This window comes from Eleutherodactylus coqui, chromosome 13 (genome assembly GCF_035609145.1).
Source record: "Eleutherodactylus coqui strain aEleCoq1 chromosome 13, aEleCoq1.hap1, whole genome shotgun sequence".
In the NCBI taxonomy this organism is placed as follows: domain Eukaryota; kingdom Metazoa; phylum Chordata; class Amphibia; order Anura; family Eleutherodactylidae; genus Eleutherodactylus; species Eleutherodactylus coqui.
In genome coordinates, this window is record NC_089849.1 from 38,307,027 (window position 1) to 38,330,304 (window position 23,278).

Genomic DNA, 23,278 nt, shown 5'->3' on the forward strand with positions numbered 1-23,278 from the left:
TGAATCAGTGCTGATGCTGCCGAGATTACATGACTTCATTAACTAGTAAGCTGACTCTACAGACATAAAAGGTAGCTTGTAATTTCCGAAGATATTCAAGTGCAGTTAATCCAACATCAGTATATCAAGAACAAAATCTTACAGACAATAAAGTTAAATTTTTAATATGCAGTTGTCCATAAAGGTGACTTATATGAACCCAATACATGGGATATAGCCAACTACAACACTACATTTCCCTTGTAGTGACATTACTTGCTTCACTAAGAAGTAGTTTTTAAATTGCACTTACCTCCCCAGACTGCAAAGAATGCCAACATGAATGCTAATGCTGCTGTGATCACAGGACTTTATGAACTAACAAAACTTCCATCTACAGACACACAGGTAGCTTGTAATTCCCCTTAGGTAATAATTCAAGTTATTTTAGTTATATCTCTACCTCTGCAAGTGAAGATAATGAATAGTATAGAGCGCTCATTTGTTAATTCCAGATTATGAATTTGAATTTACACACTGAAATATATATCCTAAAGTGAATTACTGTAGGCATCCTTTAACCAATTTAAAACACCTTCTCCACTGCAACCCCCACTTACTAGTTACCTACTCTTCAAGACTGCAGCATCTTAGTGCTGCCTGACACTGTAGAGGTTAAGTCTACAGTCTTAAGATATAGTCAGAAAGGAAGGAAGGGAATGTTCTACAGACTTATCTGGCGCCTGAAATGTGTGACAGGCCACTGGCACAATAAAGCGTGCATCTTCTTTCCTTCCTCTGAAGGCAATATTCTAGCGTCTTGCTGTCAGCGAAAAAAGCCTGAGTACAAGCCTCTGATAGCAGTAAAAATGTTAAGCACACCCTGCATTGGTAATTACAAGTAATTACAGGGTTTACTCAAATATTAGGCTCATCTATTTTTTTCCCTCTATTACTTAAGTCAGCAGCATGGGATAATATGATCACAATTCCCCTGCTGTCTCCACCATATACTCAGCTGTCCTCCTCTGTGCATAATTAAGGTAGCAGCTGCATTGAGAATCCTGGTCACGTTTTAATGAGGAAGAGCAGAGGTTGAGTGCCTTGTGAAATGTCACCAGGAGCTGAGGGGCTATTTGCAACCTCATTAAGTGCATCTAGAGGATTATTGTACTATGTAAAAATACAGATTGCATTTACAACATGGTTCATGAATAATGGAGAGATTTCTGATAAAAACCAAATCCTCATCCTACTCTTCGGTATGAACGTTTTCACCTGTTCTCTGCCGGCCACAACCAAGTCACATGGTCTCCCAAAAAGAGCAAGATATTCTCTAAGAGAAAAGTTGGCAGGAACTTTTACTTTCATGCAATCTTGAGAAAAAGAAACCTATATAAAGATGGAAGTCTGCTGCTACAGTTAAAGCATACCTAACGTTTCTAGATAAGCTGTCTTGATGGGCATATATGAGTAATTACACTATATCTAGGCATTATACAACTTTTATGCTGCATTTATCATCAGTTTTCCCCTCTGCAGGCTCTATTTATGATTTTTAGTCTTCCTTAAACTGTTGATTAAAGACTAATTGTTAGGGCTTATTCAGATGGGCGTATATTGGTTGGGTTTTCACGCCCGGCCGATATATGCCGCCCCTCCCTGCAAGTGGAGGAGGTGGGACAGGCGGTAGTGCGCTGAGCTCCCGCCCCCTCTCCACCGTTTGCAACGGGAGGGGCGGGGGTAGAGCTAAGTTACGCCGACACCCCCTCCTACTGCAAACAGTGGCGAGAGGCGGAGAGAGAGTGGAGAGGGGGTGGGAGGATGACTTCACACACTGCACATTTAGCACACACAGTAATATCATCATCATTTAGGACAGTGTACAGCAGTACTGAGCAGTGTAGATGTGATTTCAGCAGCTGTAACACAGTAAATCATTCAATGGTAGCTTCTCGCCTGTGTGAGTCTATGTTTCCGTTTCCTCCTTCTTCCACCTCCATAGATTTCTATGGGCAGCATAACAATCCCCTGACACACACACTTACCAAAAACAGAATTCACTTCAAGGCAAAAGGTGGACAGCAAAATAGAAGGGAGACCCCTAGATGCCTACACTTTAGAGTGATTTTTCAGAAGAAAAAAATAGTCAAAGTCACACTGGCTATCACAGGTATTAGTGTATCTTGACGCCACCAGGATTTCCTGGTGGAGTCAAGATTGACAGGGGGCGACGCCCCTGTAGCCGATTGGCTGGACAGCTTCCTCTGCAGCAGGTCCTGGAACGCCTGTAAAGATCTGTACAGAAGGCATACAGCGGGCGCCGCTGCTGCAGACGCGCACCTCCAGCAGCAAGTGGGTTCCCCGGCGGCGGAGCACAAGCCGGAACACCCCCTAACTGCACAAGCGCAGCGCTACTTCAGGAAAGTTACTTTGCCAAGAGCGGCAGGGAGGGACCACTGATGAGGCCGGCAAAAGGGAGCGGAGAGCCAGTGGCCGGCCCTACTCACAGTGCTTTGCCGGGAGTGCCCCTGAGGGAGCAGTGATGCAGGTGCCGAAACGGAGCGGAGAGCCGGCGGCTGGGACGAAGGGGTGAGCCACCGGCTGCCTATGAGGTCATGCCTCAAATGGCGGGGGCACGACCAAGCACACACACTTCAGTGTGTGAATTTATTAGTGGTAGCACTGCTGCCTTACGCTAAGGGTTACTATTCTGCTTAGCCTTACATTATGACATGTAAATGCTGGCATGTTACCACTGTAACATGCCAGCATTTACATGTCATAATGTAAGGCTAAGCAGAATAGCAACCCACTGCAAAAGCCTGCAGCGCTGCCACTAATAAACCCACTGTGGTGCCTTCACCGTATCACTTTCACTTGTGTAAGTCTGTTTATATGTGTCACATTTCAGTTTTGATGGATTGAAAGGCAATAGATGTGTTACTTGAATACTAAAAAAAAAAAATACACTGTCAACTGGGATGCACATTGTCCTCGGCCTTATTCCCATTGGCAATGGATCCCATCCCTTACCTAAATCAACCCTGATATTTCAAGCTATAGCATTCATTTCATAGAGTATAAGGTCAGCCTTTTAGACACTCTCCACAACTCAAGAGTTGCAGCAGTCAGTTTCTTTCAGGTTTAAAAGTCCTCAAAACTGGAAGTATTGTTTCCAATATAGCAGACTCAACGCTAAAAACTGATTACCACCTTCAAACGTCTCATCATATTTAAAGGAACCCTGAACCGAGGACAAGTATGCACCCATGTATGGCTTATTTAGAAGCAATGCAGCATTTCAGAACAAACCTACTTTGTATCCAAGTGGCATCCTGAGTCATAAGGGTAGTACTATGCTGGCCTCTACCCCCTCGCATCCTGTAGAGTGACAGCTCAACCCCTGCTTTATATAATGCGGGTGGGGAGAGGCTGCCATGGAGCCACCCCCGTGACTCAGGGCATTCTTCATAATCAAACTTCAAGGTGATCCATGGCAAAATCAAAGTCCAATTGTTTTCAATAGCAATCCATACTGTAGTTAAAAGGGGTTGTCCAGGGTTAGATAACCAGGGCTGCTTTCTTCTAAACACAGCGCCACTCTTGTCGGTGGTATTGCAGCTCAGCTCCCATTCACTTCAATTGAGCCAAGCTGCAATACCACACACAACCCTATGGACAAGGGTGGCGCTGGGTTTGGAAGATAACAGCAGGAAGATTTCCTAAGCCCGACAACCCCTCTAAATACAGCAAGAATTTTTTCACAGCATATTTTGAAATCTGTGTTGCAGTAAAAAGTGACATGACAGGCATCAAATTGGAAATCTATGTGGAATCTGCGGCTAATCCATGTATTAAAATAGAAAATTTGTGCAAAAAAAACCCAAACTGTGACTAAACATGCAGATTTCCCTGTGTCAGACTTTTTGGACACAGATTTCTGCTGTGTGAAAATACCATAAGGGGTTATTGCCATTTCAGAAAGCTGGGATGGGAATACCCGTCTGTGTGCGGTAGCCAGAGGTGGCCAGGACTATGGAAACAGTTCACCTAGTTGTGCTGCAGTGATTCCATAACTCCCACTGAAATGAATAGGAGTTATAAAATCAGCTTGGCACAGAAAGCTGTGCTGTCCCGTAAATTAGGAGCTATAGAAACAGAGCAGCTCGCTGTGCTTCACTGTTTCTGTAATTCCCACTCACCTCTGTGGGAGTTTTGATAACAGAGTAGCACAGTCCGCTGGACTCTTTCTGTAATCCTGACCATAAAGGGTAACATCTGCATAGACTCAATGTTCTTCTCATGTTTGTGTGTGTTTTCTCCAGGTACTCTGGTTCCCTCTCACACTCTGAAAACATACTGTTAGATCAATATACATTGTGAGCCTCCTTCGGAAGGCCACCAGAGCTGCCATGAATAAATGCATATAAAGGCGTGCCCGTCCTTAATAGACCGTGGAATAACATTATACTGTATGAGCAATAAAATGATCGTAAATTCAGATGCTCTATGGGGACAAAAAAAAAGTAAAAATAAAAAAAAAGTTTTAATAATTATTGGAAAGAACAAAAGGAAGTTTAATCTCCCTCTTTTCTCAAATTAATAATAAAGAAATCTAAATAAAAAATTAAATAAAAACATATTCGGTATCACTGTGTCCATAAAAGTACACTCCATCAAAGTAACACATTATATATCCTTAATGCTCAATGTTGTATTTAAAAAAAAAAAAGAAACAAAAAAAAAAAAAAGAAATACACAAACACCAGAGTTTTTTTATTTTTTTGTTCTTCTTGTCGGGCCGCAGCAGATCGTCGGCACGGGAACGAGCCTCTTCTCATCCGCGCATGCGCAGTTCTTCTCTCTGCAGCCGGGACCAATATACGATCTCCTTGTGTGCAGGGGGGGATGGAAGAGCGAAGAGCAGGATCTGAGCTCCCGCCCCCTCTCCACTATTTTCAATGAGGAGAGGCGGGACGGGGCGGGGCTAAGTCACACGAATTAGCTCCACCCCCGTACCACCTCTCCTCATTGAAAATAGTGCAGGGGGTGGAGAGGAGGCAGAGAGGGGGCGGGAGCTCAGTTCCTGCTTCTCGTTTTTCCATCCTCCCCCCCCCCCCCCTCCTGCACACAAGGAGATCGTATATCGGTGGCAGGTGCAGAGAGAAGAACTGCGCATGCGCGGATGAGAAGAGGCTCGTTCCCGCGCCGACAAGAGCTGCTGCGGCCCGACAAGAAAAAGAGAAGATTCTTGTTGTAACCAGGGACGACGGAGGAGCAACACGGGGGGGCACCCCTTCAGGTAAGTCCAAAACTTCTGTTTGCTTCATTTTCCATGCACAATGTATATTACAAAGTGCATGGAAATGGGCAAACAGAAGTAATGACATGCAATGCTTCTGGCCGGACGACCCCTTTAAGGACGCAACAATTTTTGGCGGATTTTCTTCTCCATTTATCAAAAGTCATAGCTTTTTTATTTTTCCGTCGATGCTGTCGTATAAGGGCTTGTTTTTTGCATGGCGAACTGTAGGTTTTAATCGGTGCCGATTTTAGACAATATTGTAAAACTTTTATTATTTTTTTTATGATCGTAGGGAGAGAAAAATTATCAATTCTGACATAGATTTTTTTTTATAGCGTTAATCATGCAGCATAAATGACACAATCCATTTTTTATGCGGGCCGGTACAGTTACAATGATACCAAAAGTCTTACATTTTTTTTTAGGTTTTTCCACTTTTCTGCAATAAAAACCCCTTTTTTGGAAAAAAAAAATTTCTAAATCGCAGCATTCAAAGTCCTGTAACTTTATTTTTTCATGTACGGAGCTCTATGATGGCTTATTTTTTGCGAGACAAGCTGTAGTTTTTATTGGTACCATTTTGGGGTACATACGGCTTTTCTGATCACCTTTATTGCGTTTTTAGTGAGGCAAATTGCTAAAAATTAGCATTTTGTCTCAGTTTTTTTGTGTTTTTTTTTTAACGTCTTTTTCCGTGCACAGTCAAAAGCATGTGCAACTTATTGTACGCGTCGTTACGGACGCGACAATACCAAATATGTGGGGTTTTAATTTTTGTTTACTTAGCATAAAAAAAGGTTTTTTTAACTTTTTTTTTTTACATTTTTCTTTTTTATTCATTTTTATTATCTTTTAAATTTTTTTTTTTTACACAATTTGTGTCCCCCTAGGGGACTTACAACACTGCACTGATGATCGTTGCGATAAGGCATGGCAGGGCTACCATCATAAGTGATCTCGCGCTATCCCCAGGATGTAAGTTTACGCCCTGTTGCGGGAAGTACTCCGCTGCCAGGACGTAAACTTACGCCCTGGAGCTGGAAGGGGTTAAAAATAGTACAGCAAAAATAAACAGATATCTAGGTAAAAGGTTAACATGTCACTTTTGCTGCAATGTGTAAAAGCAAGACCCCCACTACCCCCAAGATGGCGGAATTTTTTTTTCACTTCACTCCATTTAGAAATTTTTAAAAGTTTTTCAGTACATCATACAGTACATTACATAGTAACACTGAAAGATACAACTTATCTTGCAAAAACCAATACAGCTACGTAAATAGAAAAATAAGAGTTATGATCTGAAAGTGAGGAGGAAAAACAAAAATGAAAAAGTAAAAAAAAAAGCTGTTGAAGAGCTCTCATCAGCACTCCTGTCATATCCGACACTATATATCTACACGCTTAGGTTGTTGATGACTTACATGCAGAATGCAGAGAATAAGAGAAATAGACTGAGGAACAAACCAACATGAAGACGCTCCCAACTTAGTAATTAAAAACAGATTAGAGCGCTGTGATGCTGCAGGCTGGTGCAGCCAGCAGATGCGGATTAGCAGTACCCAGCTAGTGTCAGGGAATTATGTGTTTTTCTATGGAGTATCCAGCGGCTGCATGAGAAGTCGCTGAGAAAAAAACCTACCAGGCCATCTGATCCAAGTCTAGATCTCCTGGGACCTCTGTGATTTCTTCCATTGATCACGTCTCCCTTCACTTCATAGTCATACTGCAAGAAGAGAAGAGAAACACATGAGAATTTCTAAAAGCTGAGGGAAGAGGCAAAGGAATTTAACCCCCCCCCCCCCAAAACATCTGCTACATGTGGTAACTAAAAACAGTAATTCTACAGTGGGCATGGTTTGGATAACGGGGAGACAGGAAGCATCAGGCAGAGCCTCCTACGCAGTAAAAGCCCATTTACATGCAAAGGTGATCGCTCAAAATTTGTTCGAAAGATAGGGAGAATGACAGTTTGAGAGATCATTTTGGTCTGTTCTCTGCATACAGCTCCTTTGTTCTGCTGCGGAGCTGCAAGCTAAATACAATACAATCAGCACTCCCCCAGGAGAACACAGCATGCGGTCCCTGCTATCAGCTCTCCAGCTGAACGGTGGATTTTATGCTCACCTAATCGTTCAGCTGAAGAGTGAAAGATGGGAGCGTTTACACACAACGATTATTGCTCAAACGATGGCTTTTGAACGAATATCGTTCCGTGTAAATAGGGCTTAAGATTTTTCAAGCACAATCCTCCCTTTGTGATGGTCCAGGAGCTCTACAGGCTCATCCTCAGTCCTACAGATGGACCAGTTTCCAGGGCTTCTAGGAGTTTACGGAGGATTGCAGCCTAGTCCTTGGGCCCAAGAATATGGGCTAAATTTTGGGACTGCTCTCTCTCCATACACCCAGGTTGGTGTACCAGCAGGCTGCAGTGCAGCAGCGCACTTCTAGAGGGCACTAACAAGGGCACCCCGAGCAACAGATGAGGAAACCCTCACCTTGACTCCGAGAACTGCTTCCAGAATGATTTGCATCTCAATCCCAGGCTAATTTACTTTCACCATCTGGCCCGCCGAGTGCCGCTATATTTTTGATATACCTTCTGGATACTATATACACCTTTATTCTTCTAGGTTTTACAAGGCTCCTGCTCTTCTTGTCTCATAATATATGAGGACTTAATTCCCCTTAAAAAAGGAAGCAAGCATTTAATGTCTTATTTGAACCACCGCCCTGATATGGTATTCAGGAAACTCATTTCTCTTAGTCATTAACCCCTAATTATTTTCACACACAATACTCCTGGTTCTCTACAGCTTTTGCTCCTAACAGAGGCATCTCGACCCTCTTCCACACATGTTGTAGGCAGTTTCTGTATCATCTCTAGTAAATTATATGTTCAGCAGATAGTAATTATTAATATTTATGCTGCTTCTGAAAACTTTTACTTATTGGTCTTAAACTCCTGCAATGCCCCTCAGCTAAATTAATTTGGGCAGATGACTTTAATCTTCTATTTTCACTAGCATTTACCAATTTGCAAAGAAGAGAATGGTCCGATACTCTAACTTGTCTCTCTTTCTAGTCCGACTGCTGGAGCGAACTCCATGGTGCTAAAAAGGGCTATACGTACTTTTCTCCAGTCTCCTGTACATACTCGAGACTAGACTACATTTTAGTATCCTCTTCCCCATTACCGTTCTTGGTCACGACTAGACATCTGCCGTGCTCTTGCTCTGATCATCACGTTGTCCTAGCGTCTATTTTACGGACTTCTATTCCACCTCCCATGTCTAGATGGAGACTAAGCTCAAATTAACTAATAAACCAGATTTTCTAGCTCCAAGACAACGTCAATATGGTCTTTAAAATCCTTATCTCACAGGAAACCACATCTAATTCAGACTTGTTATGCAAAACCTTCTTTAATTATACTACTTTATATGAAGTCCAAGATTGCAACGTCTCGACTTTGGGACCTAAATTCCTGAACTCTATACTTGTCTACTAGAGATGAGTGAGCACGCTCGGTAAGGTGAATTACTCGAGCGAGCCTCGCGTATCTCGAATAACTGCCTTCTCCTCCAAGCGTGCTCGGTTTGGGGGGCGGCGAGGGTAGGCGGGGGGAGGAGAGGGAGAGAGAGATCTCTCTCACTCCCCCCCCCCCCCCCACTCCTCTCCGCTCTTCCCCGAGCACGCTCGGAGAAGACAGTTACTCGAGATGAGTTAGGCTCGCTCGAGTAATTCACCTTACCGAGCGTGCTCGCTCATCTCTATTGTCTACCTGTCCCCACTCTTACACATTCTCAGGCCTCCCTCACACAGGGCGTTTTATACAGCGCTTAGCGCTGCCTTTTCAGCCCAGTGCTAAACGCTGTACAACGCTCCCATTCATTTCAATGGGGCTGCTCACACAAGGCTGAAAACACAGCGCCTTCCAACGCTGCACTTTGACAGCGATGCATGTTCTATTTTGGGACGTTTTCAGCCCTGCATCGCCCATTGAAATGAATGGGTAGCGGTTTTAGCACTGCTGAAAACGCTGCAACACTTGGTGCCGCGTTTTTAGCAGCGTTAACCACTCGCCGATTTTCGGGGTGAGGGCTTGTAATATAAGCCCTACCCCGAAAATCTGTCCCAGCTAGGCTAGGTAGAAAAAAAAGAAAATAATACTCACCTAGCCGCTGCAGTCCGGGTCGCGGCCGCGACCCGGACTGCAGCGGATAGGTGAGTATTGATTTTTTTTTTTCTTTTCAGTATTCTTGGCTGCGTTTTCAGCTGAGCTGAAAACGCAGCCAAAACGCTGGCATAAAGTATGCCAGCGCTGCTGAAAAGGAGGCGGAATCTGCATTGCGTTTCTGCAAACGCCCTGTGTGAGGGAGGCCTCAGAGATTCTCTGAACTCAGAGATTTCTTCCGATGAGATCCTTTAGGCTATCAAAAAACTTGGAAAGCCCTAAGACCTACTGGAGTTGTCCAAGTACCCCAGAGTCCATCTGTGTCTTGTGCGACTCCTTATGTCGCCCGGAGAACCCACTCGACTGCTTCTTTATAAAGCTGTTTTTTTGAGAGTGTATGCCACCCAACCAAATGGGAGCACTGCAGATGTGCAGTCGATGAGGCCCGACTATCTTTGGCTAGTAGGCATGCCACTTGGTGGAGGCATTAGAATCACTTCTTGTTTTTTACATTACTGGAGAAGAGCTCGAGCTCTCGAAAGGAAGAATACTTTTTTCCCACAAGTACAAAATGCATGAAAGGATTAGAATGAAACATACTCGAGACTGCTTTGGGATTGTTAAGTACGTAGCATGTTCTTCAGAAGCATCAAGGAGTTCTGCGGTGTACACAGCAGTGCTAGAAAGAGGTTATCTAATTGAATACCTCGCATTATATTCAGTAGGCAGTGGGAAACAATTATCTTCAAGCTGAAAGACAGCTCGTCTTTCCCCAGACAGCTGATTGTGCCAAGTCAACTTACGGGGCACGGCTCTCAGAATAAGAATCAGCCATCTCATTCTACCTCCGGACGTCATGTTAATGTGTCGGACGGCCATGGCGATTAAACATTTGTTAGGGTTTAGTTGATGGAAAAAGAAAACTCGAAATAAGTTCAAGCTCTGGTAGAGACCGTGTCCGGGGTTTTTTCAGACTCATTTATGCGCGGGGAGTTTGCGGTGAGAAGGGAACACAATGGGAGCTTGGATTTAACATGAAATTGTTATAACTCTAATTGGAACAAGATGCTCAGTTATCTTTGAAAGATGAAAAAAAATGACAGCTCCAGAGACGCCTTCCGCAGCCAGAGAAATGTTAATATTTTATTCTATATTCAGTAAGATGTCTGCAACAGATTGAGAACTTTATTGATTTGCTCTCGTGTGTTTAGTGGATTTTGACAGACACATCTCTTTCAACCAGACTTGACGATATTACCTGCTATGCAACCAATGTAATAGCGATTGTAATGCAAAGACACCCGACGATGGATGGGAGAAGTCCAGACGACTACAACGGAAATATGGCGAAACGTATTCCCCCACTAATCACAACTTCATCAGAGCTGTATACTGCGATAAGGAATATCATCGGACTTGTAAGAGCAGACACAAATGATGGTGGGAGAAGAGGCAACTGAGAAAATACATACAATAGTGGCCATTCAGCCCAACGCTATTGATTGATACTATAATGTTTTGAAACTCAAGACTTAATGCATTCCCACTGGGTGAATCTTTCAACGCATAAGACGAATGTGTCAATAGGTTATTAAAGGGGTTATAGCACAAGTACAAATAATTCCTTATCCACAGGATAGGGGATAACTTGCCGATCGTTGGAGTCTTCAGCACTGAGACCCCCACCGGTCTTGAGAATGGAAGTCCTGCATTCCCATCTACTGGTCACCACAGAGTGGCTTTTCTTCCCACAGCGACATCAGAATGAATGGAGTGCTTGCCGAGCATGTGCAGTCAACTCCTCATTCATTTCAAGGGGGCTGACGTAAATACCCAAGTGCTTGCCGCCCGGCTATAACCGTAGTCCAATTGAAAGTGAATGGAGCGCAAGCACAACCAACACGCCATTCAGTCTCCTTATCACTGCAGGGGGTGCTGTAACCCCATAGAGAGGAGGACGCGGGACCCTCGTTCTCAGGATCGACAGGGCTTTCAGCACGGAGACCCTCACTGATCAGCAAGTTATCTCCTATTCTGTAGATAGTCAATAGGTTATAATTCCGGTACAAATCCTTTAAAGCCCTGACATGTCAAAAGAGTATCCTTCTGCATACATCTTTCAATCACTGTATTGAAAAGGCATTCGAATACACTTTTTCACTTCTTCAATACAAAAGGCATCCCACAAAAATGTACACAGTGCATAATATATGTATATTTTGAATGGGAGTCATTATGTGACATACACAATTGTCTGGCATATAGTGTACCTAGAGGCTAAAAATCTTCAGTTTAAACAGAAAACCAGGTGTGAATATAGCCGAATTCTTATGGGGTTGAAAAGACCTCATCAAAGAGCTGTTAAGTGGAATCATCTATGAGACAGTTTGGATTTAGACTGCTTGATTCTATAAGTTTCCTTCTAGATGAGCAGCCATCATTGTGCTGATTAGTGGTGGCCCTGGAGGTTGGACGCCTATCAAACAAACACTGATAGACCACCAAGGATAAAGGGAACCTGTTACTGGGTCCATGCTGCCCAAACCACAGGACCCCAAGGGCTCCTGGGACTGGAACAACTGAGTGTCCACGTGAATGGAGTAATAGTGCACATGCTTGACCAGCGCTCTGTTCACTTCTGTGGAACACATGAACATCAATACACTCAGCAATCACCTTTTATCCTATAGCAACGGTCATGCACGCACACTGCCATTCCATTCATATGGAGCATTTGGCTGGTTAGGTCTTGGGACCTTTATGTGTGTAAAGCTGTTTGAGGAACATTTTGCCTTTCTGCAAGATGGAGATCCCAGTCATCAATTATCAGAACTTCTGTCTTGGCTATTTACAACTGAAATGGTTTCCATTAAAGGTAAAAAAAACCTCAGACTTTGGTTTAGACTCTGTTCACATCTGTGCTAGTGATGTCCATTGTTCTACTCCGTCATAGGAGCAGAACAGTGAACATAGTGAATGAGCCAGCACAGGCACCCAAGAATCCCCATTGACCATAATGAGATCTGTCAGGTTCCCAACATGCTGCCCGTTTTTTTTGGCCAGCTCGATCTGTGGCAGAGGCTCTTTTTTTTACTATTCGTGACCTATCCTAAAGGATAGGTCATTCACAGCAAATCAGTGGAGATCCACCGCTTCAGATCCGCTAATCCTCCAGCCCAGGGCAGCGGGGCCATACATCCGCATCGGTGGTCAGTGCCGGTAGTGTAATAGGTGGCTTCACTCCCATTGGAATCAATGGAAGCAGAGTCATCTATTACACTTCTGACCCTAACCAGCGAGGCTGGACATGGGTCAGAAGTATAATAGATAGCTTCGCTTCCATTGATTTCAATGGGAGTGAAGTCACCCGTTACACTTCTGGCACTGACCACCAATGTGGACGTCCAACTCTACTGCACTGACAGCAAGCCAGAGGAATAGGTTTTTCTCAGGATAGGTTATTCTCAAGATAGGTTGATCAGCGGGGATCTTGAGTAGTGGATCCCCCGCTAATCAACCTATCCTGAGAATAAGTGACAAACCCCTTTAAATGCTATGATAATGATATAATACGATGTAAGAAAATTTTAAAAAATTACCCAGGTCTTTAAAAATGTACCTCCAATTCCCATCTCCCACTTAGAGACACTACGGCATGGTGAACATTACAGTGGCCGAAGCGACTGTATGATACCTGCACGGTCCTATTAGTCTGGAGGGACACTAATTGTTCTGATTACTTTGATCATAGTTCTAGTGATTTTTGCTTTGATCAGACATTCTTGATTTCTTCACATCTCACATTTAGCCTATGTGACTTAAAACCAATTTCTTTTCATAGTCAAGAGAGGCTCCATAGACGAGATCTCACAAGAAATAAAAGCAAGAGAGTAAAAGAGGTGAGGGTCAATGGACACCAGCTTGGGACGCACGGCTCTTGTGAACAAGGACAGCCGCAGAAATAATGCTCCGCGTCAAGATGATTATCTAACATCATTCTCCACAAGGATATTTAATATCCGACTCACCTCATCAAGAATTCTCCCCTCTCTGAAAGACTGTACAATCCCTAGATAAAAAGAAAGCCAGAAAGTGACTGATTACATTAGAATTTGTTCAATGCAGATAAGCAGCCTTAAGGATTAAACTAAAAAGGGGAAAAGAAAATCATGTTGGAGCCGGTCATAAATTTCCTCTCCCAGATGCATATCATAATGATTTTATATGATGTTGGAGACTTATCAGCCGAGAGTAGACACATACAAATAAGAAGCTGTTTATTATGTGATGGAGAGAAGGGAACACAAATAATAATCTAAAGCGAACCGTACATAGAAAGAGCAGAAATAATTAAAATGGACAATTCCCCCTTTAGCTACGTATTTCGCTATTCCAATAGATCATGTTACTTCTACGGAGGGGAGATGAGCAGCTTCCAAACACCAACACAACTGCTTATCCTCTTACGTCAAAGAAAAAAAATTCCAAAAGTTGGCCAACTTCTTCCTCCAAACCCATACTATTAATGCCTAGTGTTCACGTGGGCCTGCACATAGATACAATGACCAACAATGTACCTTAGAATTTAAGGGCGGCACAAAAGGTTCTACACCAAAAAAGCGTTTTTGCATTTGCAGAAATTCTTAATTTGAAGGTTGAGCACCCAGTATGTAAATGCGTCACCTCGAGTCAAAGACGCGGTGCTATCAGCCCTCCGAGGCGGTACGCCAGTGCCTAAACCTCACCTCCCGATCGCTGCTTCACAACTGTGTATTGACAATACCACTGAAATCTCACGAAGGTGCCATGCACCCCTCCAGCCACGTTTTTCGGCAAATGTGCTGGTGAAGTTAAAGTGCATGCACCACGGCTCCCCAAGCATGAAGGGAAGCGTGGCAAGAGGGGTGCACAGCGGCTTCGTAAGGTTTTTAGCTGACGTTAAGACACAGAGTGGCGGCAAGCGGGAGGAACGACCAGGTTTAGGCAACGATGCTCTGACTCGATGGGATGATGACGCCGCCTCTTTGCCTCCAGATGGTGCATTTACATCCTGGGCGCACAACCTTCATAGAAAGAATTTATGCAAATACAAAAATACTTGGGTGGGTGCCTTGTTTGTGTTGTACTGCTTAATAGTATGGCGGCAGATTGAAGCCGGCCCCACTCTCTCTCTGTCCCTGGTGGCTGTCAGCCGCTTTCTTCAGCCTCAGTCCAGGTAGCCAATTGCCAGCCGTGGGCGTTCCCTATAACTCCACCCCGACAAACTCACGTCTCCACCCATTGTTCCGGTGAAGACAAGATGCACCAGTACTAGAGATGAGCGAGCGTACTCGGCCACGGGGGGCGGGGGGAGGCGTGGTAGAGCGGGGAACAGGGCGGAGCCCTCTCGCTCTCCCTCTCCCCCCCACTCCCCACTGCAACCCCCCACTCACCCACGGCGCCCCCCGAATCTTTTCACCCGAGTACGGAAGTACTCGAAAATCGCGGTGCTCGATCGAGTAATTACTCGAAACGAGTAGGTTCGCTCATCTCTAACCAGTACCCTAATAGAGTATATAAGGTTTGTTTATCTGTGCTTCTCATGTATGTATTAGTCTGTATATTGGTCCTTTTAGGATATATATATTTATGTTTCCATGTAGGCCATGAAGGATAACCCTGCACAAACATAACAAAGACTGTACCGAGCAGGGAGAAAGTAGGGAAGGCAAGTAACCATTTATTTTTTCCTTTCTTTTTGGTCCTGGTCCACAGCGGCAACAAATCAGCACTAAAATGTGGTGGATTAGCCACTGGAAAATTCCCTGCAGAAGCGAATCTGCTCCATGTGAACATACCCCCTACAAGGGCGAGATCGGCCAACAAAATCCATTACATTCTTGCAACATAATGAACATGCAGCAGATTTTAAAATCCAAAGCATGCTCACACAGATCTTTTTCTGCTACATGTGGATGGGATTTTTAAAAACCCCACTCACTTTTAGCGCAAATTGCTGTGGATTTGTGATGCTGAATAGAGATGAGCGAGCATACTCGCTAAGCACAATTACTCGATCGAGCATTGCCCTTAGCGAGCATCTCCCCGCTTGGAAGAAAAGGTTCGGCTGCGCGGGTGAGAAGCGAGTTGCGGCAGTGAGCAGGGGGGAGAGAGATCTCCCCTCCGTTCCTCCCCGCTCTCCCTAGCCGCTCCCCGCCCACCGCAGCCGAATCTTTTCTTCTGAGCGGGCAGGTACTCACTAAGGACAATGCTCGATCGAGTAATTGCCCTTAGCGAGTATGCTTGCTCATCTCTAATGCTGAATCTACACAAATGTGATTGTCTGAATGAACCCCATGGTTTTGCGCATGGCTCGGATGGAAAAAAAAAAGCAAGAATAAAAAAACGTGCCATGCTCCATAGGATGCCGTATTATGGAACGATTCTTCCCTACAGGCACTGGTGGGACTCCGAGTGACACATCAGCAACTGACACTTTTGTCTACAGCCTGTATCCGGTATTGCAGCACTTGAGCAACACACTGCAGCACTTTGGAGACCAGTTTTTAATAATTCACTATTTCAATGTGTCTTCTGGAAATAAAACTGAACTTCTCTCACAACGGGAACTAGTTTATATTATCTCCAGCATGTGCTGACACAATAAAAACAAAAGTTTTTCCCCCACTAATCCCTATAATAAGATTCTGTGAAGAACATAACAATGAAAGTCTAACACGCTCTTAAATATATTTCTTTTTTTCCCTTTGCCTCTACTTTGAATGGTATAATAAGCATCTAATCATAGAGACTGCAAATCCACTGCTTCTACAATAAGAAGTGACAGCCGCTTCTATTTTGACAAAAGGCCTAAGGAATACACAGCGATATCTCCGGTCTGCAATATTAATAAACAGGAAAGTCACACAGGAAACGGTAAAAGAGGGAAAAAAAGATGAAAGGTTGTGTCAGTAAATACAGGCTGATAAACCAAGATGGAATGAAGGAATCATTTCCACAGGATGGGGGAAAACTTGCTGATCGGCGGGGTTTCACCGCTGAGACCACCACAAATCCTAAGAAAGAGGGTCCCGCGTCCCCCTCAATGTAAGTTTACCGAACTCCGCGCAGTGAGGAGGAGAATGAGTGGTGCGATAATCATGCAAGCGCGCCGCCGCTCCACTCATTTTCAATGGAGGATAGCCCAGCGGCAAGCGCTCGGGGGTCTCCGTCAGCCCCAGTGAAATGAATGGAGTGCTGACCGTGCATGCTCAGCCAGCGGGCCATTCAGTGTGACATCACTACGGGTGGGAGAGGCTTCCCCACAGTGAGGAGGATGAGGGACACAAAACCCCTATTCTCAGGATCAGTTGGGGGTTTCAATGGTGAGACCCTATCGATCAGCAAGTTATCCCCTACACTGTGGATAGAGGAGAACTTCTAATTCCGATACAACGTCTTTCAACCTTTCCTTCTGAGGTTTAATCCGTCTCTGAATTAGTATTACAGCCAATGGTTAAAGGTTCAATAAACAACAAGTGCCCTTAGTTAAGCCAGGGTGAAAGGTCAACTTTTGAACAATCAATCATTGCATATCAAGCACCTTGTTGCACATTGCATATATCACAGCATATGGTGCCATAAACATAAAGGGTCAGTGCACGTACCAATGCTGTGTACATGAGGCCTTAAAGCAGACCAAAGTTCTGTCCTGGGACCAGGGCGAGTTGGGGTAGATATCCTGCACTTGCTCTTCTCTGCCATTTGTCCATTCTGCCACTTGTGGTCCCAACTTCTAGCCGTCCAAGATGGCTGATGCAAATTTCTATTTAGCTAACGCACACTGTGTACCGCTCATTGGTTGGCTAGTGCTGATCACGTGAGCAGCATTAGCCAATCAGAGAGCAGGTGTAGTGCATTAATAGTCTAACACTAACAATGCGCTATGAGGATTAGGTAGCCTGAAGATTGTGTTGGCTGAAAATGTGGCCCGAAACTGGCAGGATGGCAAAGAACAGATGCAAGTAATATACCATAGAATGGTAGAGTTGGAAGGGACCCCCAGGGTCATTGGGTTCACCCCCCTGCTCAGTGCAGGATTCACTAAATCATCCCAGACAGATGTCTGTCCAGATTCTGTTTGAAGACCTCCAGGATAGAAATCTGTTCCAAAACTGAAGGGTGGCTTTAAGTCCTTATTACATGGGCTAAGTGGGCAAGAACGTTCCTTGGAATGCTCATTTGTCAGATCATTGGACAGCGTGAAGCTGCACCCCATGAATGAACAAGCGCTCATTCATTAGCTGGTCCCATCTTTTGTGTAGCAGACGCAGCAGTGTTGTTGGCAGCACATCTCGCTGTGTAAACAAGGCATGTTCTGCCAACGATAGCGACACAGTGTGCGGGACGAATGATTACATTAGTGATCGATCGTCTACAACGTAGAGTGCATTGGTCTGTGTAAAGGCCACTTCAATTAGTGTTGATCTAATTGATTGGTGCTCATTACACAGCTCGATTAAATTGTGTAAAAGGACCCTTACTCTGCTTCAAGTGAGGTCGCATCGGTCATTTTAAGCGATTTCACCCTGTCTGTGGCCAAGATACATCACGGACTCATTCAGAAAGGCTGTTTGGGATACTTACATTCATAGCTTACCACCCATTTTCTACCAGCAATTCCCAGAAAATATTTCAAAGTCCTCTCGCACACGAGCTGCTCATCTACAATGACAGAAAGGAATGTATGAAAGACATAACTAGTACAAAGCTTCGCTTAGTTGGCATTTGCCCTTAAACTGACAATATGTGGGCATACACTAACATACATGTAACAACAGGCAGGTACAGGTGAGTCCATTGAATTTTGCAATGGGGTTATCTGAAGATATTAACTTATCACTTATGTGCAGAACAAGAATAGATGTTTGACCATTAGGGTCCAACCGCTGGGACACCCACCAATCACGAGATCCCCTTGCATGAATGGAGTGTTGGCCGAGCATGTGCACTGCTACTCCATTTAACTCTACGAGGCTGTTGGAGATAGTGAGGGCTATACTCTACTCGTCTTTGGCTGCCCCATAGAAATGCAAGAAGTGGCAACATGCAGGCTTGGCCATTGCTGCATTCATACATGGGAATAAGGGACCCTCAATCTCATGATTAGTGAAGGTCACAGTGGTCGTACCCCAACGAGGCACTAGTTCCCTTATTCATCCATGCGCAATTTTTCCCTTTTTTTTTTTTTTAAACATGGGAGTCCATGCACATTCGCTGCTATCCATCAGAGGTGTCATTCACAGCCATCCAGTAAAAAAAAAAAGCATACATTAAATCTTCATGATTTTATCATGAGTGCCTATGGTGGTGAATCTTGCATCCACTGGACATACGTGTTTTATTTTTCGATCTTGTGCCATACATCCAGATGTGTCATGTTAAGGGCCAGGTGAAGCTACTGCTCCTAAGTGTCCCTTTACATGGGATGACCGTCGAGTGCTTAAGCACCCTACAGTTGTCCCAAAGATCATTACACTTGTGCTTTTACACAGGAGCAATGAACGCTCAGTGAACGGAGGGGTCGCGGCCCGGAGATCATTCGCGGGAGACCACTACTTCCATAGATGTGTTCCATACCCCCGCTCCCCCTTCCTTTTTTTCCCATCTCTTCTCTCCTCCTTTCCTTTCTTAACTATTTTCCCTTCTTTCTTGATACTGGTTCTTAACGTTGACTCGTGGCTTTGATACTTGGTGCTTTAGTTCCTTTTGAATTTTGCCAGACAGTCGTGAAAGAACCCATTGGAAGCCATGGACTTCCCATTGTAGCGAGATCTTGTAGCCCGTGCGGATACTGCCTCAGGGCGTTAAAGGCGTTTCCCATCAAAACACATTTGCCATCTATCCAAGGGATAGGCGATAAATGTATAATTGCTGGGGGTTAATGAGAACACTGCACCCGTAGCCCCCCGTGAATGTGTGACCTCTGCTCCGTTTTCTTCTATAGGACTGAAGAAGAACCTAGAGCCATTGCTCGTCTTCCTCCATAGATGCTGAATGGAGTGTTGGTCACATTTGCGCACCTCCGCTCCATTCATCCGAGGGGCGCCATTTTTTGCAATCCCTGGGGTTCCTAGCAGTTTGAATCCCAGCGATGGAATATCCTATGTACATGATTTTGGTAGGATAACCCCCTTTAAGAACGTGCAGCTTTATCTCTTCCCATAGCTGCTTTCTATATCCATGTACCAAATGTTAGAAACATGTCTATATTGATGATTCAGGAAATGCGTTGTTCATAAGCTAAAGCGTTAGGATTGCCTTCGCTTAACCAGCCAGATAGTACTTGTATTGTTGGCAAGCCGCGGCTGCATTGTTCCCACATGCACCAGCGCACATGAAGTGTATGAAGCTTCCAAGGACTCTCTTAGTCATCCGAGCGTCATCTATACGGTAGCAGCGCAGGAAGAAGATACAAGCCTGATCGGAGCAGTGTGTCACTCTTCATGGCACTATTTGTCCTCCTCGGGCACGGGCAGCGCAGAAAAACAAACAAAACAGGATGGCATTTCAATCCGCCCACCGCCACATAATGAAGCCCAATTAATAGCCCGCAGCTCTAGCCAGGATGGGAGCGGGACGCATGTAGTCATGCTAGGTGTGTCTTTTAACATGCAGAAAGCGCTGCCTATTTTTATGCGGCTTTTGATTCCCTCATTATCTCTAATCTTCTATGACGCAGATGGATTATTCTGAACGCTGACATTTTCCATGAAGAGCGGACTGGTAAATGTTTTACTGCCTGGAAAGAACAACGGACAGGAAAGGTGGCTGTTCTGTACTGTCAGGCGCTAATTAAATCCTCATTGAGTAATATGAATGGATGACAAGCAAATCAGCGTGTCCGGCACATTTAAAGGGGTATGCCGGGTACAGATTAACACTTTATTATCTAAGGTGCATCATCACAATAAGTTAATGTTGTAATAACGTTCACTGTACCTGCTCTAGCTACTTTCTTCATTTTCTAGGTCATGTGACCCTCTGCCTGAAAAATATCTCCACTTCCTCGGACATCTTGCCTTCATTTGCTACTTCCTCTCCTGTCCATAGCGTCCAACATCCGGCTGAGAGCAGTGCATGATGGGAGGGCAGGAGCGGAGTAACTGCGCTGCATTGAACAGGTGCAAATCCTGTCTGTCTGCTTCAGCAGCTTTCTGCGGGCTTTGAGTCAGAGGTAGGTTGGTGCTAGTAAGTTGTAGGACCTGTGAGCTGGGGCGGAGCTACAGTGGTGGTCAGGAGACAACCTCTATGCATGCTGGGAGTTATAGGTTAAAAGTCTGTTGACTTCGGAAGGGATGCATGTGAACAGAGCGGCAAATCGCCAGCTGTGCGGGATGGAGAAGAGGGTCCAGAGTGGCAGATAAAGGGTACAGGTTGCCGCTACTCAGCTGTACCTCCTAGAGTGGCAGATAAAGGTTACAGGTTGCCGCTACTCAGCTGTACCTCCTAGAGTGGCAGATAAAGGTTACAGGTTGCCGCTACTCAGCTGTACCTCCTAGATTTCAGCATTTTTTGAATTTCTATTCTGTGCCTGGAAAACCCTTTTAATGACAGCCACTATCAGACCAGATCTTTCACATGAAAGAACTGCGGATAGCACTGAGTAACTAAATATGTGTTGACATATTCCATAGTGCTGTGTATACAGACAGATCATGCACTTTACTCTCAGTCCTAAATAGGGCTTAAAATCAACACTGAATGACCACTTTATTAGTCACCTAACTACCGCAGTATTATGCTGGACTGCAGGATTATTGGCCCATGCGGACAGGACATCTTTTTGTAATTGCCACTAATTAGATGGCACTACTGACGTGTTCTAAACAGCTGACAGGGTTTACTGACTTATGCTGCTTGCAACAAATTCTGACCCTTCCATCAGCATGGCGCAACAGACATCTGGGTTCATCTGACCAGGCAATGTTTTCCATTACTCGGTGATCCAATTTTTGTGCTCTTTAGGTTTCTCATGGACAGAAATGACGCCGAAACTGCTGTTAAACCCCATCTGTGCCAAGGAACGATGAGTTTGCGTATTCAAACATGTTGTAGCGCCAGCGTTCTATTCGGCTGCAGTTTGCTTGACTGTGCACCGCCTGTTTATCAGAGCAACTCCTGACATCCTTCGTTGACGAATAGTTTATATAGACAAGATCCCCTATTCCTCGATGACACTATTCTTGGTATACTCTCCACCCCGTTGCATGAGACAACCCAACAAGGTTGGCGGTGTATGCAATCCTGGCCTTGGATAGTCTAGTACGGATGATCAGGCTTCATTGGAAGTTTCTTAGCCAGCTCGATTTACCCATTGAGTCTAGGTGCAATAAAAAAAAGCGCATGTTTTTCAAATGTGTGTAGTTCCATGTCTTATGTGTGCCAACTGTATAATCTATGTCCATTTTCTTTACTTCTGCGTATCATCCGTTTTTGTGGGTGCAGAACGGATTATATAAAGATGGCATCTGAGTGCTGCCCCTTTTTATTTATCCCCATTGACTTTAGTAGGCGGGTCTCAACCACAATGTTTTTTCACACAGTCCGTGTGTGTAAAAAATCTCGGTGGCGTGCATTGTCATATTAAGTAATATGGGTTCATATTGCGGTCCTTGTGGAGTCCGTTTTTAAAACAGGCTCCACACGGGCAAAAACCCCCCAAAAATAACACTACTCTGCTCGGGGCCTGATGTGCATTCACATTGAAGCTGATCAACGGAAAATGTAGTTACTTGCTTTTATGCTGCACCCCCTAGGGTTATCCATCTAATTTCTATACGGGAAAGTTCTAATCATGAAAGGCCCGATGTCTTTAATAAAGTCGCCATTCAGTGTAATTTTTCAGACACCCAAGGTCCATGCTTGCCCCATTATTCCTTTGTTTTATCCCCTAAACATCTGGTTTTCAACCCTTCACAGCTCAGGCAAAAAAAGAAGTTACCCACAACGAACTCTACACTATAGTGGTCAATTACAAGGTCATACTGGCTTTTTGATCCGTTTCAGTCGCTACTTTTTATTTGCCGAATGAGGAACGGGGTTCTTGCAGAAGAAAGCAGAACATTTCCAAAATGATAAATGAGAATCAGAATCCGTAAGCTTCCATATAAGATCTGTGACACTGCAGACAATCGTCCTCATGTCTCTCTTCCAGTCCGAGGTGTTAAATAAACTGTAGATAAGCTGAACGTTTGGTTGCAAAATGCTTCTCCAAGGCAGGGATTAGAGGAGGCTTTCAGACTGATCAGAACCATTTCCCATTAACCTTTCTGTGTAGAAATAATCCGTGCAAATCCCAACAATTCGATATATATTTTAGGGGCATGAAATCTTATTTGTTCGGTGCGGTGTAATGCGGACAAGTACTACAGAGCCGGCAGCTCATACCTACCTGTTTTCATGATGACGTGAGTGGTCGATTCTGTCATCTGGCTGGAAAAGATGCTCTGAGTTCTCCGTGAAAACTTATGAACCAGCATCTAAAAAGTGAACAAACAAAAAGTGAGGGCAAGCAGAGGAACAGGTGACCGACATCTGAAAACATCCACTTCACCCGTAGGAAAGTACAAGTGGTCGTCCGTAGTTTGATTGGGGTTGCTAAATGTAAGCATCCAATGCAGTCAAGACCCCCAAGTAACGCAGGCTATGTGTGACTCTGCAAAGTTTTACAACCATAGAGATGAACACCAACTTTGACAGTCACATAACATTTGATATCCACTCCGACTGAAGAAACTCGATGGGGAAATTCGTGTGACTCAAGACACACCATGTCA

At 44.4% G+C, this 23,278-nt stretch overlaps 1 protein-coding gene across 4 annotated transcripts in view; it reads right to left on the reverse strand.

Annotated features, from left to right (window-relative positions):
- BRCA1 (BRCA1 DNA repair associated) overlaps positions 1-23,278 on the reverse strand; it is a 155,888-nt gene that overhangs the window by 19,349 nt on the left and 113,261 nt on the right. For all 4 annotated transcript variants that reach the window (XM_066587729.1, XM_066587728.1, XM_066587726.1 and 1 more), the window contains exons 16-19: positions 22,894-22,981; positions 18,087-18,164; positions 13,490-13,530; positions 6,927-7,010 (exon numbers count right to left, since the gene is read on the reverse strand). In XM_066587729.1, coding sequence (XP_066443826.1) covers positions 6,927-7,010; positions 13,490-13,530; positions 18,087-18,164; positions 22,894-22,981 — 291 coding nt within the window. The remainder of the gene's footprint in view (positions 1-6,926; positions 7,011-13,489; positions 13,531-18,086; positions 18,165-22,893; positions 22,982-23,278) is intronic.